Source organism: Numenius arquata, chromosome Z (assembly GCF_964106895.1).
Source record: "Numenius arquata chromosome Z, bNumArq3.hap1.1, whole genome shotgun sequence".
In the NCBI taxonomy this organism is placed as follows: Eukaryota; Metazoa; Chordata; class Aves; order Charadriiformes; family Scolopacidae; genus Numenius; species Numenius arquata.
The window spans coordinates 73,855,884-73,869,661 of record NC_133616.1 but is presented as its reverse complement, the minus strand read 5'-3'; the positions used below and the strand labels follow the sequence as shown (position 1 = coordinate 73,869,661).

At 38.5% G+C, this 13,778-nt stretch overlaps 1 protein-coding gene across 1 annotated transcript in view; it reads left to right on the top strand.

Moving 5' to 3' along the window:
* The window catches only part of LOC141477638 (atrial natriuretic peptide receptor 2-like), a 34,529-nt gene extending 21,241 nt beyond the window's left edge, over positions 1–13,288 (top strand). Inside the window, 10 exon segments of the mRNA XM_074166885.1 lie at positions 2,634–2,704; positions 3,418–3,503; positions 4,450–4,569; positions 5,429–5,522; positions 6,316–6,403; positions 8,007–8,146; positions 9,286–9,438; positions 10,353–10,451; positions 12,482–12,573; positions 13,124–13,288. Coding sequence (XP_074022986.1) covers positions 2,634–2,704; positions 3,418–3,503; positions 4,450–4,569; positions 5,429–5,522; positions 6,316–6,403; positions 8,007–8,146; positions 9,286–9,438; positions 10,353–10,451; positions 12,482–12,573; positions 13,124–13,288 — 1,108 coding nt within the window.
* The last annotated feature ends 490 nt before the right edge of the window (positions 13,289–13,778 follow it).

Genomic DNA, 13,778 nt, shown 5'->3' with positions numbered 1-13,778 from the left:
ACAGATTGAAATGCTGATAGCACCACACAGTTGAGCAGAAAAAGGCATCATTATTAGCATTGTTTATTAACAACATTTACCAAAGAGTAGCTATTACTGCCTCTATCAAAAGCTCTGAGTTTTACTCTGGCCTACACTAGGCTACGACAAACACTCACTGCCTTAAGTGACTAATATGGGACTTTTATCAAAAAGTTACTTGCAGAAACTGAAAATATTGTTTAAATCTTCCTCTTTTTTCAATTAGGATTCATTAAAAATTACATGGAATGAAGACATGATTTTATATATAAGATTTACAGGTTTAATACATATTATTTGTTTACCTTTAAAGGTCCCTTCCAACCCAAATTATTCTATGATTCTATGATTATTCCCTTGTAAAGAAATGTATGTGTAAAAAATGTGGTAGAACACGATAAATTGTAATCCATTCTATCAGATTACGTAAGCAAGAATGTGAGGTCTCAACAGCATTCATACCTATAGGCTTAAACATGCCCTTAGAATTTGCTTCAAAATAGCTCAGCTAAAGTCAGTTTGTCGCTGTGTTGATACCTGTGGCTGTTGTCATTTGTCCTGTGCTGGTCGGTCTTTACCTTTTCAACAGGGACTGGTCTTAGAAAGTACTGTGCTCCAACTAAGCAGTAATTTTAGGATTGTTTTATGCATTGCAGTTTATCATTGTCTCCCAGCCAAAATACATTCCAGAAATTGTTTCCTTGGTGATTGTCTAGTTCACACTTTGCCCCTCTTCAGGTTAGATGTCATTACTTGATTTTTGCAGGCAACCTGGCCTCCTGAAGCCATCTCTTGCCAAGAACTCCCCTTAAAATAGTGCTAAGAGCTGATTTGCTCATATCATAGATGGCTACAATGAACTTTTGACAGATTCAGTGAATGCTCACTGAATCTATCTTGCTGTCAGTCCTGTGTCTGCAAAATCAAGATCTTCTTTTGTTGTACTGCAGTTCATCCTTTCTTGGTAAAAAAGAAAAAAACCAGTAAGAGTTGAAATCAGAAAAAGGAGAAAAGCAGCGTTCAGTCAGGAAGCAAAGATAGAGATGTACCCTGTAACATTAAAAGGGTTCTCTTTTTAACTGAGCTATTCTTCAGAACCTGTTTTTTTCACACAGTTTGTGTTGGATGATATGAGCAGGTGCTAAGCCTTCCTGATACATGTACATGGGCTCACTGGCCAGGGAGCAGTGTCCCAGTCTTGACATTAATATGTCATTAATATTCCTGAAGGTATAGCCCAAATAAAAAAAAGAGTAGAAACGGCAGGAGTAGGATTTGTAATTTTGTGTGCTCTTACAGATGAATCACTCACTTTTAAAGTTCTCCAGGGAATGTGTTGGTCAGATGGGAAAGCTAAAATGGAAATGAGAACAGGAGCATGAAAGCAGCTCCTGTTTGAGCTCAAGAGGCTGTTTCCAGTCATAGTTTCCCCTAGATTGGCTCTTCTTCATTTGTAATTGTTATGTGAATTTCACTATTCGCTATGTTAGGACTTTTTTTGAGTGGTGGTGCTGAAGCTGAATGAAATCAATACTGCTTTATCGGAGTTACCATTATCTAACTACTCTCCTTGAAAATTTGTTTCAGCTTTGCTGTCTCACCAGGGTTGGTATTCCTTTCTACTACCAAATTACCCCAAAATTAAGATAAAAATCTCATCAGGTTAATTTCTACATTATTCAGCATGGTTTAAATGCTTATTTTATTTGCTATTGGTAGTCCACAAGTGGACTGAAAAATAGATAGACATACCCCATTATAGAGCTAGAATGCCTTAAGAATGTCACACAAGTGAATGATTCATCTGTAAGAGCAACCATTAACAGTACAACAGATTGCAAAGCAATATTCCTCATAAAAAGAAATGTTATCAAGTAGAGATGCATGCGGGGAGTTAATTATTACACAGTTTCAATACATAAAGAAGCAAGAGCATCTTTATCAGAATTGGTGGCTGGAGGAAGTGCTGGTTTCCTAGAGATCACTGTTGTGAAAGGTCTCTAATGAGTTCAAAAGGAGACTGAACAACAAGTTGTTACCTCATTTTTCCATTCTTCAACCTTGATGAATGTATTTGACCTTGGTTCATCTGAGGAAGATGATGATGATGATGAAAGTATAATTCAGAAAGAGCCAGCAAAATGCTTACTGTAAAAGATTTATCTGGACATAGTCTCATCATTGACTTAATGGAGATTTTCCAGAACATGGTGATCTATGCTGAAAAGAAGCTACTTCTGCAGCTGATGATTCTAATGAACATGCTTCTGCCTGTTGATTACAGCACAAACCTGTATATTTAATTGGTAGGTATCATGTAAGTGCCTGGTCATATGGCCTCCAGATTCCATTATTCTTCCAGAGAAAATTGCTTTGCTGTCCATCAAACTCAAATGGTTCATCTTTGTGTGAGAGGGGGTTGCTATGAAATGATCAGTGACAGATCTCTGAAAACACAGACTAGTAATAGATAGCAGCACTATTGCCATTCTCCATTTTGAAATGCTGGGCTTTCAGTTGTAAAATGGGGAAGAATAAGAAATCACAAAAAGAAGTCACTGACTCCATTAACTGTTATTTTATTAAGATTTTGGTTTGCTTTTATTCTGCAGTTATGCCATTATTTTACTAGAAATTGCCACAAGAAGTGACCCTATGCCAGTAAGTAAAGATGAACTTTGAAGTTTGCATGACAATTTTGATTCTGTTTCTGCTGAAAATACAAACCAAACTCTGAGTAACTGCATATTTGCCATAACATCTTCCTTTTTCTCCTGATGTTCCTTCCCTTTCCTGCCATACACAGGCCCTTTCAGTGGAGTCTTGAAGTGGTAAGAAAGAATACACTAGAAGATCAAATAAGCTGCTCTCCATAATGAAAATATCTTCTTTGCATGTGCCTTGTAATCAGTGCTAAATGGCAAACATAAAAAATGCACCTTGAAATTGAAACCAGATGTTCTGGATATGTAACCATGTTCTGTCTGAAATAACTTGCTTGACAACAATTCTAACAAAGACCTGAAACTGCCATTTTTCCATTTCTGACAGTTTGTGATAATAGAATAACATAGGCCTTGTGTTTTTTCAAAAGTTTCCCAATATCTTGCCAGGTATTTATTTGTTTCAAAAGTTGTTTACCTCACATAAACCCTGAGATTAAAGTCTCTCAGCCATGAAAAAGCTTTTAGACAAGGCCACCCAGTTTAGACTGGGTTATATCCTTTTTTTTTCCCTTGTACTCTCATGTAGAAAAGCTGATCTGCAAGTGGTAGGGAAGATGTCATAAAAGAATGATGATCATAGTAATATATTTTCAATGGCTATATGAAAAACACAACACTTTTTTCAACATTGTTTAACCCCTTTTTCTTTAGAAAGATTATGTGCATCCAGCTGAATATTCTTGGTGCCCACCTTTGGCAGAATTAATTTCAGGAAAGGCTGAGAATTCTTGTCCATGTCCCACAGATTACATAGACGTGAGTAAGATGCAATATTGTGTACAAAAATTCTTTGTAGAAGAGAATTTGAGACTGGTCACAGAAGTTTTATGGTGATATTATCTTTGATGAGTGTAAACAACCCAGAAGTCAGAAGTACATCTCAAACAAGGCACAATGAAATGCTTTCATACCCTTAATAAAAAAAGTCACTTGTCCCCGAAATTTTTCAGCGTAATAAATGATGTTTTTGATATTCAATCATTGATTTTTGTGCATTTTCAGTTTATTATAAAGTGTTGAGTTCCATACATATTTTATATTAGTATTATCTATTTAGTTTACTGCCAAAGGACTTTCAAACAGTGAAGTATGTGTCTCAGGCAAAGGATGAGTTTGATTTGATTCCCATGCAAAACGTCTATGTGTTCAGTAGCCTCAAACTGCCCAATAAAACAAAGTACACTCCCTCCACATTCAATTAAATCAGAACAAGATTGTTGTATCCTTATTTCAGCTTGAGAGCTATGTAATTCACTTTTGGTGGTTTATAGCAACCTCAATGTAACAAACATCTCAAAAGCAACACTGGATTTTTAGGCAGGAGTTAACATTCTTGAGAAGTAGTTAAGTTTTTAATCTCCTATGAATCTTGTGTACAAGTAAGCCCTCTGAAAACAGTATTTGACTCCAACAGTGTAACACTGTCTTAAAGCATAAGAGAAGAGCTTAAGTAAAGTTTGGCAGAAGGAACACGAACATCTAATTCATGATTTCCCCCAGCAGCATTTTCATGAACTAACATCCTTCAATAAATCTGTAGAACTGTGGAGAGTGGCATAGCCCTGCCACTTTTCACCAGCTGCAGACAGGGCTTCACATGAACAGTTTGCACCAAGAAAGAAGTAGTATTAATTTGAAACACTGCCTGTGCTTGGAATGACAAAAGGCTGTTTGCATTTCTCACTCTCCTTCTCTGCTGCAGTTAATCAGAAGGTGCAGAAAAAGTAATCCAGCCCAAAGGCCTACCTTTGAACAAGTCAAGAAAATGTTATACAAGATGAATCCTAATAAAGTTAGTCCTGTTGACATGATGATGACTCTGGTAAATTAAGTTTTTTAATCCAGTCCAAGTCAATATGCTCACTTGCAATAACTTTCACCTTTATCCTTCATGTTTGTTTTTCGATCTCATACCCCCTTTTTTTTTTTTTTTTATGAGAACAGTCATTCTCTGCGGGCTGATTGCAGCTCTAGTTCTGATTGAGACCCAGCTTTCCTTCTCATGCCATTTCTGTCAGTTTTTCTTACTCTCCCAACTTCTTTGGGACCGAAAACTTCTGTTTCTTCAGTCAAATGTCATCTGTGTTTTAAAGAACTCTCAGGAAACTATATTTCCCTTTTCCTGTGGTTCAGTGGTGGTCTTATAGTCGGGGGGGTATAGAACCCCTGCATGCCACATATGACAGGTTTACAGATGCATTTTGAGCAGAGTATTTTAAGCCCACCAGCAGCCTGTTGCCTCATACAGAGCAAGGATGCAAAAACCATAGCATACCATAGCAGGATAGTTTATGAAACATCATTGTGAGCTTATGATAAAAGATTGAGAGATACCTTTGATTTTGGTAACATATTTTAATCTGTATTAAAATGCAGACCAAGTCTGCAGCTTGGTCCCTGCATCGGATTTGACACCTAATATTTACACAGACCTTGAAAAGTCTGGAATTGGCTTCTGCCCTCTTTAGTGTAAGCAATAACCTCAAATCTAGAATCATAAATTTACCTAGGAAAAAATACGATCTTTGGATTTTGTAAGAAAACATTAGCTTTCTCAGTCCTGAGCTGAGAATCTTATCTGAATATTTTCAACGTAGAATCATTGAAAAGCTTAAATCCTATCCAACTGTCAATATATTTCAGTAAAAGGATTATTTTATGCAATTCTCTATGTTATTTAGATGGAGAAATATAGCAAACATCTGGAGATACTTGTTGCTGAGAGAACTCAGGATTTAATGCATGAAAAACAGAAGACTGATCGTCTATTGTATAGTAAGTAATATAGCAAAAATAATGGATGTTCTTCTCAATAATAATTTTAATTTAACGGATTGATTTGATAGGTGATTTTTTAACAGATAACATTTAGTTGTCAATGAATTAATATAATTGTTCCTTGCAAAACTGTAAAGATATTTCACTGCTTTTTATATTTTTCCCCCCTAAAAATCAGTGCACTCATCTGAGACCTATGACTCCAGAATCCATAGTGCTTTCACTTTGATCTTACTTAGCAGTCCTTCTGTATAGTTATAAATATTGGAAAATTGCTTTTCAGCTGAGATTACTTTTGATGGCTATGTATCTTCTAGAATTCCACAAGAAGAAAAAGGGCTAAAGGAACAGGTGTAACACATAGGAGACAAAAAGGCTGTGAAAGTGTGAGATATGAGAAATAAAGAAGATCAAAAATATCAGAGAAGAGATAATAAACAAACCTAAAAGAGGAAGAAAACACTAGCAAAGAGTTGACAAAGAAGGAGTTAGTAATATCCCAAGTCACACTATCAGAATCTAACCTTACTCTGATTTGGAATGCTTAGATATTGGTTTGTTTGAACTAAAAGTTATGGATCATCTGTAAAAATATGGATTTGTTATCAGTGAGATTTACCATGATTTCTCACATTATAGCAGAGCAGATTTTGATGATAAAGAGTGCTTTCACCCTTACAATATTTCACATTTATGAGCATTGCTTTTATACCTTTAAACAAACATGTTCTGTTTATTGTGTGCTTTTATCCATGGCAAAAGAGTAACAATGCTCTACTTTCTACAACAGGTATGTTGCCAAAACAAGTAGCAGATGACCTCAGGCAGGGAAAACATGCACAAGCTCAAAGTTACCTAAGTGCCACCATCTTTTTCAGGTAAACAAAAATGAAAGATAGGACTAGCACTGACTCCTACTGAAGAAACTTCTAGGCTCCTAGTGGAGGTGAAGCTCCTAAATGAGTACACAATTTCTATCTAAACTGCCATTTATTGTACAAGATGGCAACATTTGACTTTCCAAATGAGCACCTTTCAAAATTCTCACAACTCTCAATTTTCACTGAATTTCACTGAATTTCACTGAATTTTTTAGAGTTGGAAGGGACCATAAAGATCATCTAGTCCAACTCCCCTGCCGAAGCAGGATTGCCCAAAGCATGTCAGAGCTTGTTACTCAGGACTGCATCCAGGCCGGTCTTGAAAATCTCCAAAGAAGGGGACTCCACAACCTCCCTGGGCAGCCTGTTCCACGGCTCTGTCACCCTCACTGTAAAGAAGTTTTTTCTCATATTTGAGTGGAACCTCCTATGTTCCAGCTTGTGCCCGTTGCCCCTTGTCCTCTCACTGGCAACCACTGAAAAGAGCCTGGCTCCCTCCTCCTTCAACCCACCCTTCAGATACTTATAAGCATTGATAAGGTCTCCCCTCAGCCTTCTCTTCTCCAGGCTAGAGAGTCCCAGCTCTCTCAGCCTTTCTTCATAAGGGAGATGCTCCAATCCTTGAATCATCCTCGTTGCCCTTCGCTGGACTCTTTCCAGTAGTTCCCTATCCCTCTTGAATTGGGGAGCCCAGAACTGGATGCAGTATTCCAGTTGTGGCCTCACCAGTGCAGAGTAGAGGGGGAGAATGACTTCCCTCGACCTACAAGCCACACTCTTCCCTATGCAGCCCAGGATTCCATTGGCCTTCCTGGCCACAAGAGCACGCACACTGCTTGCTCATTGTCATTTTGCTGTCTACCAGGACCCCCAGATCTTTCTCTTCAGAACTTGACTCCAGCCTGTCCACACCTAACCTGTATTGGTGCCTAACATTCTTCTTGCCCAGGTGTAGCACCTTACACTTTTCCCTGTTGAACCTCATGAGGTTCTTCCTTGCCCAGCTCTCCAGCCTGTCCTTTCATTATAATTACTTAAATAAAAAATGAGATTACTGAGGAGCAGTAACACAGCAGCACATCACTTGATGTGTGTTACACACACATGCGTGTATGTTTCATAAGATAGGCCTAAGTAAAGGTTCCAGTATTTGACTGTGTTAAGGGGACTTGTCTATCCTTAGAGCCCACATGGATTACAGTCTTTGACTTGTTATGTGTGCATGAAGCAACATATAAATTGCATGTCTTTGCTGCACTTCACTATTAAATTCCTTCCTTTCATTTGTACATAACCCCAAATTGAAGACTATTTAGTCTGTTGCAGATAAAAGTTTAGCTATAAAAAATAGTTTACTGCATTGGAAAGCAAAAAGACTTAGGTCAGTCGGTCCTTTTTAATGGACTAAATGGAAACCTGTTTTCAGTTTAAGTAAATGCTTGAAGACAAAACTATTCTGTAAGATCCTTAGTGAAAGAAATGTTGAAAAAGAGAAGGTTGAGGTAGTTCCACTGGGAAATTATTACTGTGTATATAGAATTACCAATCTGCAATAATTCAGACAGTGGATGAGTATGTTCTTTCTGTTGTGTTTTAACAGTGATATTGTTGGCTTCACTCAGCTCTCCAGCAGCAGCACACCTTACCAAGTGGTAGATCTCTTGAACAAGCTTTATACCACTTTTGATGAAATCATAGATAACTATGATGTCTATAAGGTGGAGACAATAGGAGATGCCTGTAAGTTCCTTGAGCTGTGGACAATGATGGGTGATGGTTATTTCATCAGGACAGAGACTGATTTGATGACAAGGAAGAACAGATGAAGGAGATTTGGAAAGCTTATTGCCTCTGGGAAGGCCACACAAAACAATTAGGGGAAAAGTCCTAGCAGAGCCCTAGCAAATTTTAGTAACATCTTCCTGCATATCTTTCATCATTTCTACAACTGATGAATGTTGTGGTTGGGACAAATGAGTTGAGTAAACTACTGCTGCTGTTTATTTTGTTCCTATGACCTGTATGGTCTGACTTCAAACCTCAGCAACAGATTAATCCCAGTTGGCAGTTTCCATTTCACAGCAACACAACTGAAAAATTTACCTTCTACATGGGAGCATAGATGCCATTCCATAAGCTGCTTTATTTCCCTCTTTTTTTGCAAAGACCACGACAACCTTCTCTCTCCTAATACTCTATAGGGGTTTGACTTCCTTTTCTTTTTGGATTTTTAGGAAAATGTCTTTCAATTTGCTACCATGGGAGTCTGCTGGGGATTGTCTACCATTAAAACTGAGTTCCATCAAAAACCTACCAGAATCTAGCAGGATTTTTGGATGAGACAGACAGGAAATCCTATAAGAGATGCAGACAAAAAAACCCACTTTTTTTTAATGTGGCATGGTTGAGCACATTCTAGACCATAAAATTCCTGTACAAATGTACCTGAGGGATTCTGAAGAGACCTGTCTCTTCTCCTACACAGTAAAAGTCGGTGCAGGAAGCATAGGACAATGTCTAGTGGGAATCATTATCTGTCTTTATAATATCTGCCCAAAGACAAAAGGCATCAAACAGCCACTTTCCCACTACCTGTTCCACTTCAAGCATCCTCAACGGAAGGAGGAGGGAGGAAACAGTAGGAGGGAATAAATCTTATGGAAAAGTAAGAAGGAAATCCGACATTTTTCAGAGCTACGGCAATTACACACATGAGCTGTTGCCCTCTTAATTTGTTTCTGGCTTTCGCTGCTCAGCAGGCACAACTGTGCTGCAGGATATGAAGGAATAGGGATTTACTTTTTTCTAACTTGGGCAGCATCCTTTGGTAAATCTGTGTGTGATTCCAAAGGTTAACACAGTTTCATTGTTGTCTTGAGATATGGTGGTGTCAGGAGTACCCAAAGAGAATGGGATCCTTCATGCCGGTGAGATTGCAAGCATGGCTTTAGACCTCCTGGATGTCTGCAAGACGTTTAAGATCCCACACAAGCCCAACACCCTCCTAAAGATAAGAGCAGGAATCCATTCAGGTATGTTGAGAGGCCTGCAAAAGAGTCCTCCTCTGGTTTAACAAATGTTTCTATAATGGCATTCCCTCTGCATTAAAAATTAAGTTAATTTCTTGATGTGGTATAGAATACATACCTCATAGAGATCATCCCAACAGAATAAATTATTGGATACTTGAAATATTGGGAACACAATGTGGAATATATTGGAAACACCACATGGCCCCAGTGCCTTTGCTGATGTGAGTGAGGACTGCCATTCTGTGCTGGTACTTGTCCTTTTCAGCTGTTCTCTTCTCAAAACAGTGAGTTGCTTCTTGACTCTTTGATCTAGCCTTCAGTCTCAGATTCCTACCTCTCTGATCTAAGCTGATGTGTGATTGCAACTCCCTCTTGATAGACAACCAGAGTTGGGCATATGCTGTGCAGGCCAGCATCTGCAAATTTAGCAGCTTGCATTGTCTCAGCAAGAGATACTACCTTCTATATTTTAAATCTCCCGAGGCTGACATGAAGGAATCAAAATGCTCATTTTCTGCCTTCAGCAGGAGCAGGTTTCTTCCTGTTCCTGCTTTTCCGTGTGACTAGTGAGCGCTGCATGCACAGCTACTGTTGGCGGCATTCCTATCTCATTGCCCCTCAAAATATTCTGTTGTCATGTTGAAACATGATTCTGCAGGTGCCTTAATTCATGCACACTACCTCCATCCCATCATCACTTCCCCCACATTTTTCCTTTGAGGTCCTTTTGCAATTCCCTTCATGGCTCTGGAAGTCATCTGTAAGTCAGATGTATAACCCATATAAGACAATACTGACAATCTGTATCTTGTTAATGAATGAGATATAAGGTAATGTAGGAAGCAGCCATGAGGCTGTATGACTGATTACATGATTTAAAACCACAAAATATTTTCTTTTCTTTTCTTTAACAGGGGCAGTTGTAGCTGGAGTTGTTGGCACCAAAATGCCACGGTATTGTTTATTTGGAGATGCTGTGAACACAGCTTCCAGGATGGAATCTACCAGTGAAGGTAACAAGGAACAAACTGCAGAAGTGGTTTTGACCATCCCTTAATGAGTTCTGAAAAAAATGTTATGCTGAATTTTGAGTCCTGTCCTGTTTAAATGACTGCAAATACTGTAAGGAGAGTGTTGATTTCTGGGTCCAGTCTGCCTGTGGGTGAATTATACCAGTGATATTTGTAACAAGATCCCCTTATTCCCCAAGTCTCAGAAAGGGATTTTCATGGCTTTGAAGTTCTCTACAATAAAAAAGGGTAAGAATCAGATAAAATGAGAGGTAAGTGGATATGTCCACTGTTTCTATTCCTTCCTGGCTGAATTTATAGTAAAAATATTTTCATGACCCCTTGATGACTTGTTTTTCTTTCATTCATGAAATGAAGCTGAATACTTTTATGGCTCACATTGCAATGCTTTGTAAATATTATTTAATTAGGCAAAATCCAATACGTTTTCAAATTTAATTTCAAGACAAAAAGTGATGTTTTCAGCATCTATCATGATCCACTAAAATCAAGGCAAAAAGGCAGAGGAGTGGTCCTACATGAAGGCTTTGAAGGTTTAGCCTAGAGGTTTGAGATCAACCAGGATCTGTTCCTTCTCACCTTTTTACACTTTTTTCCAAAGCAAATGCTAGACTGAGTGGAACACATATAAGTTCATTTTCCTTCTGTCAGTCTCCCAGATAAGTCCTTTCCTTCTCTTCTTCCTTTCAGGCTCCTTCTATCATCTCATCTGAACTGCTTTAAAACTAATGCCCTCAAAATCTGCTTCCATCTTTCTTCATATTTCATCTTTTGTTCTGTATGTCAGTCTATTTCTAATACAGCACATCAACACTATAAACTATATATATAGTGTACATATATACGCACATATATATGTATAAAGGTGAAACTTATCTTTTAAGGCTTTCTTTTATCTCTTTCTTTCTCTGGCCATGTACAGCTGAGAATCTCCAATTACATTAACATGTTTTAAGCTTAAGATGATCGCTTTAAAACTGATCAATTAATTATTAGTAATGTAAATTAAAATTGCTGTCATCTGGAATCTGAGTGCTAGTGTCTTGTTCCCAAGCAAGATGACCAGCTAAAATATCATATATCTACTGGAAAGAATATTTCAGAAATATGTATTTGGATATGATGAAACATGTTTCTTGTCTATAGGGAGTGTTTTGAGACTTTCAATAAAAAAACCTTTAAACAGACATGCAAACAAATTACAAACCCATCATTTTCTGATATAAGAAAAATCAATAAGACAATCTTAGCCAGTCCTACTACCACCTGGGATCTTTTTCAAGCAAAGAAGCTAATGATTTACTCTGTTTCAGAACGTTAAAGGCACAATAAAACCCAGGGTTTTTTTTTGGCAATTTTCCAAATTTTGGCAAAAGTTTGCTTCCTGGCAAAAGTAGGAGTGTCCAGAATTTGTTTTATCAATCCTCCTCCTTGGTCCTTCTTCCATCATTTGGAAAAGGCATGACAGCCAGGGTTTGCATGAAGATAAATTCTCATCTAAGGAAAAATCACACTGTTAAAAAAAGATAGTGGAATTATGATAATATTGTTTCTTCTCCCTGTTTTTATTTACAAGTTTGGAGACAGAGCAAGGATGACAATTTCATTAATGTTTAGACTTTGCTGAAAACTTTATATGCAAAGAAAGTGCTGGCTCTTTATTGACCAGGAGTTGGAACTATGTATGGTTTTATCTGCAAGATGGAAAACGTGCCCGTCAGTAACTCCAGCCAGGCATCTATGAAGAGTGGACAAATAATATTAGATGCAGGATGTGAAAAGCAGTGTTTGTTGACAGCCACATATTTGTCCTGAGATGCCCTCACAAAGTGGCCAGGATACTGAAGTCTGTGTGGGAACATTTCAAATAACAGAGGAATGACAGCAAAGACATGAAAAAAGCAAGGGGGAGTTCACTAATGAGTCTTGAAGTCTTTGACACACAGAGGGGGCTGGGACTGTCTTAGATGTTTAAATTGTTACAATAATATGACAATTATCTCTCTGCCCAGCTCTTAAAATACAGTGCAGTTCAAGTACATACCAGCTGTTGGAGCAGATTGGAGAGTATGTGTTAGTATGCCGTGGGAATTTACAAGTCAAGGTGTGTATGCAACATTTATACTCGGCTTTTCAGGGAGGAGAGTGTGAAAGCGCCCTGGAGTCCCTGAATTTTAACCCATGCTGTCCTCTATGCCTCAGAGTCCTTGGGTTAGGCTATTTCCCATCCCTGAAGAGAGCAGGCTCAAGTTTTAAGCCAGGACCAATTCTATGGGCTTATTCATGGGACAACCCTGAAAATTCAGAGATGAAGGACTTAGTCAAACTTGGAAGTACTGCATGGCATGTCGCTTTGTCATAACTGCTTGAAATCAAGAAAGGTCATTCAGAGACATCATAAATCATCATAAGAGTTCCATAAGAGGACTAACATACTTCTTGACCCAGTTTTGGATGGGACTTCAAAGAATTGTTTTAATCCATAGCGCTGCCACTATCTTTTAATGGAAAGTTTTATGCCTCAGTTTTCCTGTGTGTAAAGTGGCTGACAGGCACATCAGTCTCCTTTTGGGACTTGCTTTGATTTGTAATAAAAAGATTGTTACATAAATGATGGGTAGTATTATAACCCCATGACTCATTTTCTTCCTTAGGGGAAAGGAGACATGATAACATACTGGCTTGAAGGTAAGAAAGCCCCTGCCACCCAGAAGACAGTCACCAGCACTTCTGTGACTCTTCAGGACCCCAACAGAGCTTCGTTTGGTTTGATACCGGGTGTCCTTCCCAGTGATCCTCTCTCAAGTCCTGCTTACTAGCCACTCACTTACTCCAGCTTCCATCCTGCGTTCAGGCTGTTAGATCAACCTGCTGAATTAGTAAGAGAAGAGATAGCACGCTCCTTTGGGCTTGTGGATGTATTAGCTCAGTCTTTACTCATAGGTATCTCTATCCCATCTGTGTCAGGAAAAATAGAACAAAGCAAAAACTCTTCTTGAAGAATTTGACATAAGACTGGCCCACCAGCTACTAGGGCAGAAGGTAGCTCCCAGAGTTACCTGTTGGTTTGGTTTTGCTGGCTAATCCCCTGCCAGCAGCCTCCATCACTTCAAAACCAGCTAGCTGGACATTCCAGCCTGTAAACTGCTCCTACAGGAAAGAAAGAGACAGCGTAGTGTTGCTGTTTAGTGGTAGGATAAGCCTAGTGGGTGTGATTGGTTTTGTGAAAGGGAAAAATGAGGTGTGTATCATGTTAGAAAGCAAGGCCCATTGAAAGAGGAGGGTGAAGCAGTGCAGCCATAGCAGATA